General features: G+C 43.1%; 1 protein-coding gene across 1 annotated transcript; it reads right to left on the bottom strand.

The window, feature by feature from the left end:
* Positions 1-13,049: 13,049 nt before the first annotated feature.
* Positions 13,050-13,967, bottom strand: LOC139817838 (uncharacterized). Its single transcript, XM_071786123.1, has one exon. It carries the CDS (start codon positions 13,950-13,952, stop codon positions 13,050-13,052), a length of 903 nt encoding a protein of 300 aa, XP_071642224.1. The 5' UTR covers positions 13,953-13,967.
* Between the last annotated feature and the right edge of the window lie 5,029 nt (positions 13,968-18,996).

Genomic DNA, 18,996 nt, shown 5'->3' with positions numbered 1-18,996 from the left:
CGAATCAATGATATGCAATTCTTTCTTCTGGGTACTATTTTCCAAGTACCATTCTTTTCGTGAGCTTGCAGCTCGTCTTTGATTGCCTTAGTCTATTGTGCTGAGTTGGGCCCCGTCATGGCCTCTTGGTACGTGTTCGGGATATTGATCTCAACAAGATTGGCATCATACCAGACCGGTGCTCGAATAGTCGCCCGATCCCTTAATTGAAGTACCAGGCAATAGGCGTTCTTCTCCGGCTTTGGGGGCTGATTCGGTAGTCTCATCTACTGCTTCATTCTCATCCGTTTTTTTCTTCACGTCGGCATCCTCTTTGTCAACAACGTCCTCTTCTTTAGGTAGCGTAACCTTGAACGTTGTGTATTCCATCTTCGATGGGGACTTGCACACATATTTTTCATTGAAGGTGACGTCCCTAGACACCGAGACGCTTCTAGTACTTGAATCAAATAGCCTGTAGTTGGCGGAATCTCCTTGGTAGCCCACCAAGACCATTTTCTTCGCTTTTTCATTCAGCTTCTTGCGGAGTTGCTTGGGCTCGTGCACAAATGCTTCAGACCCGAAGATTCTCAAGTGTGAGAAGCCAGGCTTCTTCCCAGTCCATACCTCGTATGGTGTCGTTCCCAGCGTTTGACTGCACGTGGTCCTATTCAAAATATAGACCGGAGCATTTATTGCTTCCGCCCATAGCGGAAGATCAGAGGTAGATTCGCCGAATGTATCATAGATCGGGCACTCTCCACGATCGTTCGGTTGTCGCGCCCTGATTTCTCGTTCTGTTCGAGTGTTTAGGGAGCGGTACTTTCCAATTGGATCCCATGAGTAGTGCAGTACCGCTTGAACTCCTTATTGCAGTACTCACAACCATTGTCCGCGCGCAACAGCTTCATTGGACGTCCGAACTTATTGACCACCAGGCTCACGAACTCCTTAAACCTGTCAAAAACGTCAGACTTATGCTTTAAGAAATAGTCATGTCAAAAACCTGAAGCGTTGTTCTTAAACGTTGCGAAGAATCTGGCGCCTCCGAGCGACTCCACCGACATCGGACCACACACGTCTGTGTGTATGAACTCTCCGGGCTTTGGTGACTCCCTTGGACCGTTTTGGCCAGACGGAAGTCTATGCGCCTTTCCGAGCTGGCATGCCTCACAGAAAAAGTCGTCCGAGTCGGAAAGTTTGACTTCTCGAACGAGACCTTTCTGAGCCATCTCTTCCAGTGTCCGCTTCTTGATATGACCAAGTTGTTCGTGCCACATTTGAAGATTGGTCGTGGATACGTTGGCCTCCCCTCGGACCTTGACCTTGAAGAACATTCTATAAATTTCGTTTTCTTGTTTTGCACCCTGCGCTGCAATCTCCCCATTCCTCAGGACCGCGACTCACCCCTTCTGAAAATTGACAGTAAAACCTTTAGACGTACAGACCCCTACAGAAAAGATATTCTTTCGCATTTCAGGGACGTAGAGCACATCGTCAATGCGTCCTTCACACCATTTGCCACTAATGAACTTGTCTATGTAGATCGTTTCCGAACCTAGGGCTTGACACACCTTATTGTCACCCAATGACACGAAAACGTCATTTATATCACACGTGCGTGGAAAGTGGCCCATTCCGCGCGCACCATCTGCGTGACAAATAGCCAATTTCCCACGCGAGAAATTCCCGAGTGAGAAATCTTGCGCGTGCGGAATCGGCCATCCGTCGCACAGATGGCGCGCACGCAATAGGCCATTTTCCACGCACTTTGTAATATAAAATAGGGTGTGTAACACGTGCGGGTTGAGAATTGGACACGAGTGCGGAGTGGACGCACTCGTGTCCAATTCTCAATTTCTCATTTGTTACACAAATAACTATTACCGAACTGAAATCGTTAAACCAATCGCGTCGGTATGTCATGTGCTTGGAGGCCCCACTGTCTGTGAGCCAGACTTCTGATATGTCCTTTCCCAACAATGTCGTTACCTGCTCCCTCGTTGATTCGACACACCGACTGCCACCCTCCGGATCACTTCTGCAACCAGAATTTGTGACAAGAAAGGCACATTCCTGTGAGCCACCTTTGCCTTGTCCTGAGCCTTCGTCATGCTTCTTCTTGCGACAATTACGCTCGTAGTAGCCTCTCTTATGGCAGTAAAAACAGAGCCTTTTCTGGCTCTGTTGCTTCTGATGTCCTCCATCGGCGGGTGCCGTCGATTTCCGATTCTTCTTGACACTCATGGCAGCAAGCGCGCTCGTGGCCTCATCCTCGACCGTTAGACGACTTTCCTCCTTTATTAGTCACTCTAATAGATTGTCCACGGTTTGAGCATCTGAGGCCACGCCGGGGCCGGTAAACTCCCATTGTTCTCGCGTTGCCAGTGTTTGTAGCGCCTCTACAAATCATGCCCCACCTTTGAGGAATTAAAATTCAATATGGCTATCGAACCGCTCGATTTAAATACATAATAGCTGATTTTTTCATATTATTATTATTGCTATTTATAAAAATTATGATAGAAAAATGGCTAGGAAGCAAAAATTAAGCTAGACTGCTACTGTTACAATTTAATTATTACAAGTTTTATTGTAAATATTTTGAAATAGGAAAAATATAAAAAATAATAAAATAGATATAGAATGTGTACATATGTGTATGTGTTTATATGTATGTGTGTGTGTATAAACATATTTCAATTTAGATGCGTATACAGCCATGTAGAATTGCGGAAAGGGCGTGATTGTTGTTGAGGCATGACAAATCTTGTATTGTACTGAGTATTTAAGATAGAGAGAAACATCGGTTGAACGTACGCTGAGGTCAATCGCCCCTGGATCCATTCGTCTCGGTTGCACTTTTCATACTCCGGTGCTTCCTGATCCTGCAAAGTGCATTACGTAGACTCCTAATCAGGTTCGCTAATTTTAGCTGCACTTTTTTTCATTTTCAGTATTTAAACGAGTGTACGATTCCTGCTGGATAAAGTACCTGCAAGAAAAAAACATTATAATTGTTTTTGTTTTGGAGTACACAGTCTCCTGCGGAGCTGGTACGCTCTTATTGAAGAACCGGGAATGGAGGAAACCGGATGTTGGAATGAAATGCGGCGTGACCGTTGACAATATCTTTATTGAGACGATCGAATCGGGCGATGTCTTTTCGACCGAAGATCGGACGCAGGGGTCACGTGGTAATCTCCGCGAATAGTCTCTAGAAGCTTCTATCTCTCAATGCGTGCTCTTCGCTTACTATATGTGTGGTTTGGAAACGCTCCGACGACAGACTGAACATCGGTATGCGCGAGTTCGACGGCCGAACTCTCGGGTAGTCGCGCCGATCATCTTGTTTTCGTGTGATCCCCGCGCGATCATCGCATGCTCGCGGTTCGTGTGCCGAGCCCGAAGACTCTCCGATTCTCCCCCGTTAACTTAACTCTAATTCATTCCGAAACACATCGCCCGCCTCAAATTTTATATTCGATAACAATTATTAACTCGCTTTAGGTACAATAAATTTTCGCTACATTTGGTCGCAGTAGGTGTTATCGCCTTCGCTCTCGTTACATGGTTCCAAGTTGACGCCGCCCGCCATGGCGGAACTTTGCGAGGAGTTTATGTCGCTCGGAAGAAAACATAATTTTACAATGGGTCGTTTGTACTGAGAACGCGCGGTTTGCACTGTGACTACCCGGGTGAGTCCATCATCTCCGGGATGACATGCCGTTATGCGGCCAAGCTCCCATCGACACGGGGGTGCAAGCGCATTTCGCATGAGCACTGAGCGGGGGGGTGTCAGCCCCCCGGAGGCGAGATTTGCAATATTAGCAAGTTTGCTCGAAGGACCAGAGGAGGGTAGTTAAAATCCCCTCACGACTAATGATAAAACGAATAAGCGAAAGCGACTCACCGTTCGGTCGGCCGTCTCCCGGAGGGATGTCTTCCTTCCTCGGCAGGCACGTGCAGCAAGCAAGCAGAACAGCAGGCAGGCGGCCGCAAGCAAGCAAGGCAGCAGGCAGGTAAAACAAGGCAGCAAGCAAAGCGAGGCAGCAAGCAGTGAGCAAGGCAGCAGCAAAGCGAGGCAGCAAGCAGGTAAGTAAGAGAGCAGGAGAAATTCACACTCCAGGAGGATCGAGTGGCTTTCCGGAGGTTCGAGTCGGCACGTGCCGCAGGTGTGTACCCCGAGACCTCTTAGGGCCTAAGCAGAATGGCTGTCTTGGCAGTGTTTTATGCCTTAAGTCTTTGTCTTATGTAACGGACAATACTGTACAGTAAGACTTAAGGCATAAAACACTGCCAAGACAGCCATTCTGCTTAGGCCCTTAGCGATGAGTGCCTTAGGGCGGTGTGACGATGAATGTGTGTGTGCCGTAAGACGGCTTGATTGTGAATGCCCGCGGTTCTGTGAAATGTCGCGAGCGAGTAGGTGTTCCCTTTTTCGGGAGTAGTGGTGCCGTCGGTAGACGGGTGATGGCAGCACCAATAGGTGAGTCGCTTGTTTTTGACCGCGATCCACCGACGTTTCGCGCGATAAACAAAAACGATAACTAAACTAATGATAATTTTAACAATTATTTACGACTATATACAAGGCGATACGCCGAACAAGCACCATTTGGCCGACTTTGGCGAGCTCATGTGCGACCCTCCATTTTGGCCTCTACTGCAAGGTAAGCATATAGTCATTCGACCACGATTTCCAGAATAGTTCGGTAATGCGTTGTAGGAGCTGCCACCGTAACAATCGTGCCTCATTGAGTTCGAGAACACTGGGTTCCAGAGCGGCTAGAAGGGGGGTTCCGATAAGGAAATGTCCCAGTGTTAAGGCATTGAAGTCGTCCAGATTCTCGGACATTGCCACGATTGGGCGGGAATTCAGACAAGCCTCGATGCGACACAACACCGTGGCGAGCTCCTCGAACGTAAGGGTATATGATCCGATACAACGCTTTAAGCGATACTTCACGCTGCGTACAGCCTCCCACAGTCCTCCGAAATGCAGAGCGGAGGGCGGTAGAAAGTGCCAGGTAGTGCCCTTGGAGACATCTGATTTAAAAAATTCGGATCTTCGGTCGCGACTTTACCTGCGGCTTTTAGCTCACGATCGGCACTCTGGAATGTGGTTCCATTATCGGAGTAAATTGATTTTGGAAATCCGCGACCAGATACGAAGCGGGCAAATACAGCAAGGAACGCGGGGGTGGAATAATCACTGACTAGCTCAAGGTGTATCGCTTTTGTAGTCATACAGATAAATACGGAAATGTAGGCTTTATGGGCCTTATGGCCACGGCCTTTCGCAGTACGGACTAACACGGGACCGGCGAAGTCGACCCCGGTGTGAGCGAATGCTCGGATGGAGCGATTTACGCGAACGCGTGGGAGGTTGCCCATGAGTTCGCTTGGGATGGGCGCTCGTTCTCGAGTACAAACGACGCACTTGTATAGGACGGCGCGGACGAGCAAACGCGCTCGTAGTATCCAATACTTTTCGCGGAGCAAGGACAGTGTTAACTGCGGTCCGGCATGCAGTGCTCGCAAATGAATGTCGCAAATGATCATTTTTACTAATGGGTGATCCCTTAGGACGATCGGATGACGTGCGTTCTCGTCGATGTCTGCGTGACAAAGTCGGCCTCCGACTCGGATAAGCCGTTTGTCGTCGAGAAACGGATTAAGCGGAAGAAGGGAACTCGATTTCGGGATAGGAACTGCATTTGTTAGTAAAGCTAATTCGATCGGGAACAGGTCGGCCTGGATTGACCGTAACCAAAAGTTTTCCGCAGAGTCGATTTTGATGGATTGTAGGATAACGAACGGACGAAGGGGGTATTGGCTGCGCAGCTCTTTGATGAGCTCGGAGATTCTTGACGAAGCGCTGAATGTAGGCGGTGACTCTTAACAATTTCGACCACGACGAATATCGCGTTGATAGGTCCCAAGATTTAACGACGGTCATGGTGTGTACAGTCGACTGTAATTGTCGCTCTTCGAGCGTGGTACTCGATTCTAAAGGTGAGGCGTCATTGGGCCATTGTTCTGGAGTTTTGGTCAGCCAGGAGGGACCTGACCACCACAAGTAGTGTGAGGCCAGCTCCGCGGGGAATATCCCACGTGACGCGCAGTCGGCAAGATTTTCATCCTTGGACACGTGACGCCAGGGTGTGTTTGGGAGCCTCGTTTGAATATCCGCGACACGATTAGCCACGAATGTCTTCCAATGAGCGGGTGAACGACTCAGCCAGGCCAGAGCTACTTTGGAGTCGATCCAGCAGTGTTTCGGTATGTTCGGCATATCTAGCGACATGCAAACGAATTGGAGGAGTCTGGCGAGTAGTTGAGCAGCATAGAGTTCAAGTCGAGGGACGCTCATTGGTTTTAGCGGAGCGACCTTGGATTTTGCTGCTAGCATCATCACAATCACAGTACCGTCCATTGATACGACGCGAAGGTATACTACCGCAGCATAGGCCTTTGTGGATGCGTCGGAGAATCCATGTAATGCCTTCTGGAGCGCATGATGTCCGCATTGAGTCCAGCGTGGAATAGTTACCCTTTCAAGTTCCGGGAGATGCTCATAATATCGTCGCCATTGCTCGAGAAGATTGGACGGGACTGGTTTGTTCCAATTACACTTCAACACCCAAAGTTGTTGCATTAAAATTTTAGCTTGAATGACGACAGGCGTGGCCCAACCAAGAGAATCGAACAGTTTGGCGACAGCAGATAGAATCGCTCGTTTTGTTTCTCCTGGCGCGTTCGACCTGTTCACTTGAAATTGAACTACATCGTGGTCCGGATTTCAAATAAAGCCGAGGAATTTTATCCTTTCATCCTCGTGTAGTTCTCGACTTTGAGCAAGGCTGTGATTATTAGGGTCGATATTCTCGAGAAGGTCGGGTGAATTGCTTGCCCATTTGCAAAGAGCGAATCCGCCTTTGTCAAAGAGAGACATGACTTGGTCTCGAGTTTGCCGAGCGAGGACTTTGTCATCTGCGCCAAAAGCAAAATCGTCTATATATCGTTCCCGCATGACCACTGGAATGGCAAGCGGAAAGGCGGCTCCGTGGTCGACGACGAGCTGTAGCATGACTCTCAGGGCTTGGTTAGGAGCGGAGGCGTTACCATATGTAACCGTGCATAAGATTATACTAATACAGGAGAATCTGGATGTGGCCGCCAGAAAATCCGTTGGTAATCACGATCGGGAGGATGGACAAAGATCTGCCGGTACATTTTAGTCATGTCGGCGGAATAAACGTACTGATAGAGACGCCACCGCAAAATGACAGAAGCGAGATTTATTTGGAGCTTGCGGCCGACAAGGAGGTGGTAGTTAAGAGAAGTGCCGTTTGTTGTTGGGCTTGATGCGTTAAACACGACACGAACTCGGGTTGTCGCGCTACTCTCCCGAAAAACAGCGTGATGAGGGATGAACACAATCTGCGTCGGATCACGAGGCTCCTCGTTATCTGGAACTCGTTGCATATGCCCAAGATCAGCATATTACTTGAGGAACGCGTGGTATTCGGCGGCTTTCGTCGGCTCCCGCTTTAGGCGGCTTTTCGCGCGGAGGTAGCTTTGAAGGGCCGAGTTGCGTGATTCTCCGATGGAGATGGAAGGCCCGTTCTTAAAGAGTAGTCTGACGACGTAGCGCCCGTCAGGGTTTTGATAGGGTTTTGAATTAACTGGGCCGTGTAGGGTATCTCCTCCACCTCCCAAAAACGGCGAATGTTGTAATCAAGATCTTCATCTACGGAGGCATGATGTACGTCAATCCGTTGGCCGGGTCGCTCTCCTCCCGTTGGTGCGGAAATGATCCACCCCAATACAGTATTTTGCGCTATAGGTTTATTCGCTGCGCCCTTACGGACTCCGTCGAGAATCAATGCGCCGAACAGGTCGGCGCCAATGAGGACATTGATCGGGTCGGATCCCGCGAAATCCTGATCGGCCAGGTTGAGATCCTTTAGGTGTGGCCATTGAATCCGAGCATTGCGACAATTGGGCAAGTACCGTGTTAGCGACTTTAAAATGAACGCGGAAATGGAATAAGCAGGGGTGCCCGACTCGCTCGGAGTGATCGTGATGAGAGCGGCCTGCCAGACGGAGGTGTGCGTCTCTCCAATGCCGGTCACTCTGATTGACGTGCGAATCTTCGGAAGGCGCAGAGATTGAGCCAAGTTCTGGGTCATAAACGATGCCTCTGATCCTTGATCGATTAAGGTGTGCACTGTTTGAAATCGACCCTGATCGGAATAAACTCTAACTCGAGCGGTCGCAAGGAAAATTGGCTGGGTTGGCGGAATGGATTTGGCGACAACATGAGATACGATATTGACAGTGGGAGCTTCACCTTTTGGAGGAGACGGGGATGCGTCAGCGTCGGATTGTTTAGCATTTTCCGGAAAGTGCAGCAACGTGTGATGCTTCTTCTGACATTGCTTGCACGTGTGGGGACTCGTGCATTCCTTTGCTTGATGCTTTGCATTAAAACAATTTAAGCATCGTTTGCATCGCTTAACTAGATCATGTCTCTGACTAGGCGTTTTATTGAGAAACTCGGAGGATTGATACAACAGATGTTGAGCGGCGCACACGAAACACGAGAGTTTTGTTGCGCTTATAGTATGGGAGACAATTGCTTTCGGTTTCGCTTTAATTTTTGCCGCAGAGTCGGTCGGTTTCTCCGTCGCAAACGGTCATATCGAATCGAGAGCGCGGATGCGTGAGTCCATGAACGCGTCGATTTCGGCGTAAGTCGGATAGTAGACGCTGCTACCTAATTTAAGTTCCTACGCTTCTCGCGACGATTGATCGAGTTTCTGTGTAATCAGAAATACGAGAATGTCACTCCACTGATCCACCGGACGCGCTAAATTCCTTAACGCGGCGATCGCGGCATTTACTTTATCTCGCAACGCGCGCAGTTCTGGAGCAGATTTCGCGGTGACATTGGGCAAGGTAAATAGTTTATTGAGATGTGTACTGATAAGATGCCGTTTATTTTCGAATCGGGACGAGAGGATTTGCCACGCAACGTCAAAATTCTCGGACATTAACGCTAAATGCTCGATGGAGGCGCTCGCTTCACCCTTCAAGCATGAGAACAAATGGTGTCGTTGAACGTTTGACAAGCTAGTTTTGCATACAATCATCGCAAAGAACCTGTCGCGGAAGCTCTCCCACTTCTCGTACGATCCATCGAAGTTTGGCAGGGCGACCTTCGGCAGGTTGAGCTGCGGCATGGGACGGAAATTCCACCGCCCGACTTACGTTTACGGAGGCGGTGAGATTCTCCCAATGAATTCTTCCAAGAATCTCACCGAGCTGTTCGTGAAGATAGTCCAACGCAGCGTCGTAGGCTTCCTCACATTTCTCGAACTCGCGATCGATGAAATAGGCGTATGACGCCTGGGTCGCGGCGTCGGCGATTACATGCAGCTTCGCATTTAACACTCGGCATTGCTCGAACCTCTCCTTCGTACTGTTGATTCGCGCCTTTGTAGCCGCAGGCGTCATCTTCGCCTAATTTTTTAAAGTTCGAGATTGTATTCATCACGGAATTGAACAAGGAGCGCTGTTTGTAGATCATCTCCTCGAAGGAGAACATCGTGGTAGCAATGATTTTGCACACGGGTACGGTCACTCACACTTCACGACAATCCCGATCCGACTCGAAGGACCAATGTTTCGGAGTACACAGTCTCCTGAGGAGCTGGTACGCTCTTATTGAAGAACCGGAAATGGAGGAAACTGGATGTTGGAATGAAATGCGGCGTGACCGTTGACAATATCTATATTGAGACGATCGAGTCGGGCGATGTCTTTTCGACCGGAGATCGGACGCGGGGTTCACGTGGTAATCTCCGCGAATAGTCTCTAGAAGCTTTGATCTCTCGACGCGTGCACTTCGCTTACTATATGTGTGGTTTGGAAACGCTCCGACGACAGACTGAACATCGGTATGCGCGAGCTCGACGGCCGAACTCTCGGGTAGTCGCGCCGATCATCTTGTTTTCGTGTGATCCCCGCGCGATTATCGCATACTCGCGGTTCGTGTGCCGAGCCCAAGGACTCTCCGATTCTCCTGCATTAACTTAACTCTAATTCATTCCGGAACAGTTTTAATAAATAACGCATTTTATGTTCCCTTATTTGTGAGTGTAAACATAATACTTCTCCTTCTTACCTTTTTTAACATATCTCATTGCCATTGATTTAGCTTGATTATACATATAATTTGGCTGGAATTCATCCAATATTTTATTTAATATTTTATTAAGAAAATTGCACCACTGCTGGATAAATTCCACAAGCAGAATTATAGTGCATTGTTAAATAATTTGTCTCCGTCGCCATGCTATTTAAAACTTGTTCTTTTAATCTGATATTGTGACAAAAGTTCGGAAATTGCACTTCAGCTATATATATCGCTTGTTGTAATATATTATTATTTGTTCATTTTCTAATTCTTTTGCACAATCACTGCATATAGGTATCCATTTTTTACGCATAAAACTCAATCTTTTGTGCACATTCACAAAAACATTTCTTGCTTCTATTATTGGTACAGCAGCTTCAGCACAATCTATGTTAGTGTCATTATTTTCCATGCATGCAATTTCCGCTGCGCGAAACATAGTCATTAATGCTAAGGAACTATCCGTTTCGTTTTCTTCACAATTAGAAAAGACGGAATGCTTGGACGTAATATTAGCACTAATTAGTGTTTTAAATGCCGTTCCAAATTGGTAAGGAATTGGGTTGACATTCTTACGTCCTACGTCTCTTATTTGGCCGAAAAAAATTTCTAGTACGTCTTGATTTATATATTTTAAATTAAGATGTGTAAATCCACTTCTTTGGAGGACATTCCATAGACGTGCAGCACCTCGGATCGTTCACATCCAATTTTTTAGGCACTTTGGTGCATTTCTTCTTATTGGTTTTAGTGTTGTTTTTTCAATAAATTGCATATTGTCCAACGTAAATAATGCCTTTTGCCAAAAACGTTTATGCGTGCTTTGTGGACTAATAACATTACTAAGGCCTTGTCCTTGTTTGCCATTAAAGGAATCGAATAATTCATCAAAGAATAATAGCGTTTTTGATATAGCAGCGGCGCTTTCTGGCAACTGTATCGTGCCTTTTATAGTTTCAACTACACCTGCAATATAAATAAATGATGCGTAAAATCAGAATGTTTTTTTGCTTCTACAGAGCATGCAAATTAAGATTTTCCAGCGTTTTTTTTATGAATGACCATTATTATTTTCCTTGTTTATAAGATACGACTATAGCCATGTACCGAGCCATAGTATGGCTTAACACTTGGACAGCATATTTTACTCTCATCTTTGGAATCAAAGCTGGATAGATATGCTTATCCACTAATTTAGGCATCATCTGTTGTTGAATATCTAAATATTTGTTCAGTTTATCGATTGTATACAAACGTTTGATAGCATCCCATGTGGCGTATGGACATTTCAAATCTGTTGATACATTTTTGTTAAGCATTAAATGTTTAGTTAGTAAGTTATTCCGGACGCCTTTTGCAAATAATCAAAGAGTGGTATAATTTTGTGATCTTTAACAAAAATGGTGTTATCTTTTATATGTCCTCGTGATTCTGAAAAGAATTTAATGCATGTTTAGTACTTATACAATACAGGTACACACATAAAAACATATATTAATACATACGTAAATTACTCACGATTATCATGTAGTGCAGGTCATGTTTGTTGTATCAATAAATTGATCGCTGCAATATTAGTTCCCGTTTGATCGCAAACGCTTGCAACTGGTTTAAAACCACACTTTATAAGTGCTAGCAACCATTCTTTGATGCATCTGGCTAATTGGCAATTGGCATGTGCTTTCCAGAGGTAAGACATCTTACATAAAAAACAATAGCATGATCTGGTATCTTTCTATAGTTCGTTTTGTACCCCAATCTTCCAAGCCAATTATTTTATCATTTTTTGGATCATATTAGACAGCAAATTGTATAGACATTTTGTCCCAAAGTATCACATATAAATCTTTAGGATCAATCTCTTTCTTAATTAAACATAAATATTGTAGAATAGTTTTATTACACCCGGTATCAATAGGAATATTTCGTAATTGTTTCTTTAAAGTGACATGAGAAGGAAGGTGTAGATATGTAGAAAGAAAATTATATGATGTACGAGATCTTTTAAAGAGACTTAAGCAAAACATTTTTCCTTCAAGAGTATAACGTCTAGCCTGTTGAAAATAAAGACATAATAAACATATATAAGAAAATAATCATAAGCTAATATTTGTAGTTCGTTCTTATTTCAAGACCGTCTTAAGGGCTTACACCTGAGTAAAGTGACCATATTTTGGGAATTTTTTTCTCGGGAAATAATTGCTTTATTCAAAAAATTTTTTTCTGTTAAAAAGAGCATGTATTCTAATACGTTTGTGAATTTTTTAATTAAAATTTATTAACAATAAATATAGTTTATTGGCGTCAGCGTAAGCCCCGTTTTTTTTCGGTGTTCACCATTTTGGGTTGTCACGTCATCTGGAACAAAAATAAACATTAAATCCCTAATTAGTGATATATAAGACAGTTAGCTACGGGCCGAAAAAAATTAAAAAAAATTTTTCAAAAAATGGCGGCTGTTTGAAGTTTGAAGTCGATTTTTAACCTATTTTTTCAAGTTACCAATGCATTTTTTAAACATTTGTCACAAAAATTTATAAAAGTCTAATCGTAGCTAATTAGACAAAGCATCCAAGAATATCGTGTCCAAATTTCAAAAAGATCTATCGATCCGTTCTCGAGATATCGTGAACACCGGTTTTTAAAACCATGTTTCGAGAAAAACGCGTTTAAAGTTTGAGAAGAGGTTTGGATATCATTAATTGTTTATAATGCTATAACTTGAAAACTCGTCTTACGAAAAAAATGCAAAAGGCAAAAAAGTTTCATTTTGATTCAAAATTATTAATAATAATTTAAAAAAAAATTTTTTTGTTAATTAACAATGAAATTGTTTAAAAAAAATTTTTTTCTAATTTTACTTTTAGTCGGCGATTCCGGGGCCATATAAAAGTCCTTCAATTTCAAGCAGGTTCTCAGCATCAGCTGCTCGCAATTGTTTACGACGAATTCTTCCTTCCCGTGTTGCATTCGCGGCTTGGATCTCGGCCTGATGAAGACGATTTCCATCTGCCTCCTCACAGTAATTATTGGCATTTGGTCCAACTTTAATACCCAAGTATTCCATGACTTTCAGATATGATTTGCTTCCTGCATTGAATGTACAAGCTGCTATGTAAGAAGCAATTCTCATAATACAGCAGCCGCTGTGGGTGATTTTGGGTGCTATGCGCCAAAGGACGTTATTAAAGCTCTCGTTATTGTTCTGTGTAAAACCTCCCACGCATTTTTCTAAAAGTTCGTCTAAAGATAAATTCTTGTATATTGGCTCGATAGCTTTTACAACATCTGGATGAAGCGCGGGTGCATGGTGAAAACTGTCTAGTTTATTCAAAGCTTTTGCTTTTTGCCATTTACACCAAGAATCTTTTCCTGTCGGACACAAGTCATGTTGCGGCTTCTGGTCAGTTGATTGTAAATGATAAAAAGTAGCCATAACAGCATTTTTCATTGCTTCAAGTGAGTGGCAATTACGTCGTATTGCAAGGCCATAATAACGAGTAAGTGCATCGATTAATTTCCCTGTCAATTTGCCCTTTCCACCAAGTCCTGTGGTTTTTTTCTTCAAATTTCGAAGTCTCGTACCCATTCGTTTCTGTACATGTCCAATACATTCTTTCTTTGTTATTATTATGCCAGGATAAGGATTGCTATTAACTATTGCTGGAAAAGTCTTGGAGTCTCCATCGCCTATGTAATTGACGTATTTGACACCGAATTTTTCTTCTGATCGTTGAAACATGTGACACATTCCTTCTACCTCCATCTTTCCAAAGGACCCTGTGTGATTGATCTGACAATTGGGTGCATGCTGCTCTCGAAACTCTTCATAATCTGCTGTTCCTTCCAGTCCAATCCATTGTTCACATGCCTTGCAAGTTTTGGAACTTATAAACAAATCAAGAACTCTGCCAGTATAATGTCCAATAATTGTTGTAACTCCATATAAAGAATCGAATCCTCGCTTACGCCACGAACCATCCCCGGACACGGTTATTCCCGCATTTTTCTGATTTTTTTTTCTTCTGTGACTTTTTTTTTCTTCCTGTACACTTTCTTTTGAAATTAAATAAAATACAGCCTCTGAAGCAGTTGAAATATGATTTACAACCGTGTCATACGAGGACTGAGCTATGGGCTTTGCAAGGTCCATAAGTCCACAAAATTTTTTTGCTCCGCTTAATCCAATACCTATCATCCGCATTGCAAAGATAAATCTCGTATTTATTTCGTAGGCATTTGATATATACGGACACGAAGATACGCTTTGAGTCACACAGGAAGGACACAGAATTTGCACTTTGAAACCGAGACCACGTGTTGATGATTTGGCAAAACTAATATTACTCCCACATGTTTTGCACTTCACATGTTCGCTAATAAACGAAAAAACTGTTGCAAAATTTAAAATTACGTAACCAATGTTATCGTTTATACTGGGCTCTAACACATGACTGGCTCGCAATTTCTTCGCTGATGTACTCAACTCATTATTTTCTGCTTCAATTTCATAATGATTCTTGGGAGGTTTTCTTTTCTTTGATCGACATTTATATGCTCCTGTTGACTTTCGCCTTTCCCTTGAAACTTTTGAATGGAGGGTAAAGTTTGTATTTTTTTCCATGTTTTACAAAAAATTTTACTACGAAACAACGCAACGATGTTCACTACTGCAAAGCTACAGAATAATTGGCTTGTGGCGATTACATCGTCACATATATTTAACCGCTGAAAGACCTTAAATCTCAAATAATAGAAAAGTAACAAATAACAAAAGACTAAAAAACATGTAAACACGTTTATAAGAAATGTAGATAGAGTAACATATAAAAACAATATAAATATCAGCGAGCGAAAATAATAAAGTCGAGATACAAATAATAAACATTCGCGGAACTAATTTTTATTGTTAAACCGATGACGACTTGAGGAGAGGCTTCTCGAAAAACACGAAGTCCTGAGAGGAGAGAGCTATCTCGCGATACCGGCGAAAAAGGCGCGATACCGCTACGCTCCGCTACGCTCCGCTCCGCCCCGCTTCAGTAAAACCTCCGTAACTTCCACAATTCTTCGAATTTCTTAATAATATTTTAACACAATATTTTTGAAACTACATATTTTCAAGAAATGCAAAAAAAAATCGATTTTTTCAAAATTCTACTCAGGTGTAAGCCCTTAAAATTGTACTTAAGACGGTCTTAAATATAAGAACCGATTATACAAATATCATCCATAAAATGCAATAATCTCTATATATAAAGGAAGATGTCCTGAGACTGACTGACTCACTCACTGACTCATCAACGCCCAGCCCAAACTCCTGAACCGAATTTTTACCAAAAGTATATGAAATAGGGGTAGAATTTTCCGGAGAGTGCCACTATGTGCATAGTTTTTTGTTACCGATTTTCTGGAAACCGGTTTTTCTAATTTTTCTAATTTTTTGGGAAATAATTCACCGAATTTCAAAGAATTGTAGATTAAACAGGGGTAGAATTTTCCGGGGAGTGCTATAAAGTGTATAATTTTTCGTTACCGATCTTTTTGAGCGGTATCAGAAGTTTGACGAATTTTTCGTGAAATAATTAATCGAATTTTAAAGAATTGTATTGAGAGAGAGAGAGAGAGAGAGAGAGAGAGAGAGAGAGAGAGAGAGAGAAATCGCTATTTATTGTACGCTCTGGGACAATGTCCCCTCAAGCGTCAAAACTTATACAATAAAATAAATTGCCATTACATACAAAATATAACAAATATTGTGTAAAAGATAAGAAAATAATAAGAAGTGTATGTATATGTATATAAAAAAGTTCTACAATGAAGCAAAAGACGTCAGAAGTTATTGCTAAGCAGATAGTCGTACAATTTTAGTTTGAATGCGTCAAGGGTAGGTGCACGACATATGTCAGTTGGAATACTGTTCCAAAATTCGACCGCTGAGCAGATGAAAGAGCGTCTATAAAATTCCGTGCGGCATTGCGGCAGGATGAGAGCATCAGCCGATGCCCTGGTATCACGGGAGACTATGTCGCGTCTACGTTCAAATCTACAAGAAATAGCATCAGAGGTTTCAAGATTCAAGAGTTTGAAAGTCAGACAGCCGATAAAGTAGTTACGCCTGGATTTAATCTTGAGCCAATGCAGTTTCTCAAACTAAGGAGTTATGTGCTCATCCCGTTATACCTGGAAGATGAACCGAACACAAGTATTCAAAGACCTTTGTAGACGAAGGTTGTGTTCGGTAGTGATGTCGGAGAGTGCGGCGCAACAGTAATCGAACAGTGGCAGAATCAGGGTAGTTATAAGCCGTGATTTGAGATGAGGCGGCAGTTGGTGTTTACAGAGCTTTAGCTGATGGAGAATTGCATTTGCTTTAGCTGATGTTTTTGTTACATGTTTCTCCCACGAAAGTGAGCTCGTAATATGCACACCCAGGTACTGCACTGTGTCACAATAAGAGATGGCTGCGTCGTTGATGTAGAGAGAGAGAGAGAGAGAGGGAGGGAGGGAGAGGGAGAGGGAGAGGAAAAGGGGGAGGGGGAGGGGGAGAGAGGAGAGAGAGAGGAGAGAGGGAGGGGGGAGAGAGGGGGAGAGAGAGGGAGAGAGGGGAGAGAGGAGGAGAGGAGAGAGAGGAGAGAGGGGGGAAAGGGGTAGAGAGGGGAGAGAGGGAGAGAGGGAGGGAGGGAGGGAGAGAGGGAGGGAGGAAGGGAGGGGGAGAGAGAGAGAGAGAGAGAGAGAGAGAGAGAGAGAGAGAGAGAGAGAGAGAGACTGATTACATATGTCCTCCGGGGCGAAGCCCGGGTAACCAGCTAGTACAAAATATATGCATCAAACTTTCAATTTTATGTCTAATTTTATATATACAATTTTTAATAATTTTCCAATAAAATAAATACAATTGCAAACAATATTATTAAATAGCATGAAAAAAAAGTATTAACTAAAACAATAGAAAAAATATTGTTAATAAGTTTGCAAACATGATTGAAGAATGATATAAACGAAGGATATACAATATTGATATTAATGTATAGGGCCCGGACGTTCGGGCACGGAGCCCGGGCACGGGCCGAGAACCGCTGCGCGCTCGTCAAACATCGAGTCCGATCGCCGAGCGTCGGAGCGCTCGGCGATCAGACTCGATGGTGGGGCGAGGCTCGATGGTGGGGCGAGCCTCACGAGATCTACTACTTAAATAAGCGAAGACCGCGGAGACTGACTTTTCTATTGTTCGCGATCGCACGAGAATACTATTTTGTACATCGAATTGCAAACATAATTAAAAGAAAAAAATGACTTCTTTGTCATATAAATATGACAGGAATATATATGATTCTCTTACAGAGCCGAATCGACTTTATTGTAAAATATGTTCCACGTTCTTATATAAAGTTACTTCCTATTCTTTAATACGGCATGAGCAAACCGATAAACATATACGTAATCTTTACCGATCGCGATTTTCGTTGGACGATGCTCCACCTACAATTCAAGGAAGAAAGTCCACATTTTCGCAAGAAATATGCGAAGTTTTCCTTGCTGCCGATATCCCGCTAACAAAACTAGACAATCCTAAATTACACAAGTTTCTTGAAAAATATACTCAACAAAATGTGCCGGAAGCGTCCACATTACGAAAAAATTATGTAGAACCAAATTACGTCGAAACAATGTATAAAATACGTAATATTGTAAACGAAGATAATATCTGGTTATCGGTAGACGAAACTACAAATGCAGAAAGCAGAGCTGTTGCAAATTGTATAATAGGGACCTTACATTCTGATAAACCCAGTAAAATTTTTCTTCTTAATTCTGCAGTATTGGATAAAACAAATAATGAAACTATTGTTCAATTTGTCGAAGACTTTTTAAAAGAATTGTGGCCTATTGGAATACACAACGAGAGAGTATTATTGTTTTTATCGGACGGTGCTGCTTATATGAAAAAAGCTGGAAAAAAACTACGCGGCATGTTTCCGAAATTGATCCACGTAACTTGCTTTGCCCACGGATTACACCGTGTAGCCGAAGAAGTTAGGTGTACATATAAAAAAGCAAACTGGATTATTTCGGAAACAAAAAAAATATTTCGCAAAGCTCCACATAGAGTCGACTTGTTTAAAGAAATGCTTCCCAATGTTCCTTTACCGCCATTGCCAATTACAACTCGTTGGGGTACTTGGATCGAAGCAGCAAGTTACTATAAGAAGCATTTTTTGGAAATAAGATCTGTCATTGAGGCTTTGCCAAATGATTCCGCCGCTATTAAAAAATTAAAATTTTTAATTGCAAGCACCAGGCATTCGAAATTTGTATGAATCAATTCGAACTCTTCCTGGATCTTTGTCGACTTAAATAGTTTCTTAGCTTTTTTAATAGCGGCGGAATCATTTGGCAAAGCCTTAATGACAGATCTTATTTCCAAAAAATGCTTCTTATAGTAACTTGCTGCTTCGATCCAAGTACCCCAACGAGTTGTAATTGCCGTAATTGGCGATGGCGGTAAAGGAACATTGGGAAGCATTTCTTTCAACAAGTCGATTCTATGTGGAGCTTTGTAAAATATTTTTTTTGTTTCCGAAATGATCCAGTTTGCTTTTTTATATGTACACCTAACTTCTTCGGCTACACGGTGTAATCCGGGCAAGACAAGTTACGTGGATCAATTTCGGAAACATGCCGCATAGTTTTTCTCCAGCTTTTTTCATATAAGCAGCACCGTCCGATAAAAACAATAATACTCTCTCGTTGTTTATTCCAGTAGGCCACAATTTTTTTAAAGAGTCTTTGACAAATTGAACAATAGT

The sequence above is a fragment of the Temnothorax longispinosus genome, chromosome 8 (assembly GCF_030848805.1).
Source record: "Temnothorax longispinosus isolate EJ_2023e chromosome 8, Tlon_JGU_v1, whole genome shotgun sequence".
Taxonomy (NCBI): Eukaryota; Metazoa; Arthropoda; class Insecta; order Hymenoptera; family Formicidae; genus Temnothorax; species Temnothorax longispinosus.
The sequence above is the reverse complement of the archived record's forward strand: the minus strand, read 5'-3'. Positions and strand labels throughout refer to the sequence as shown.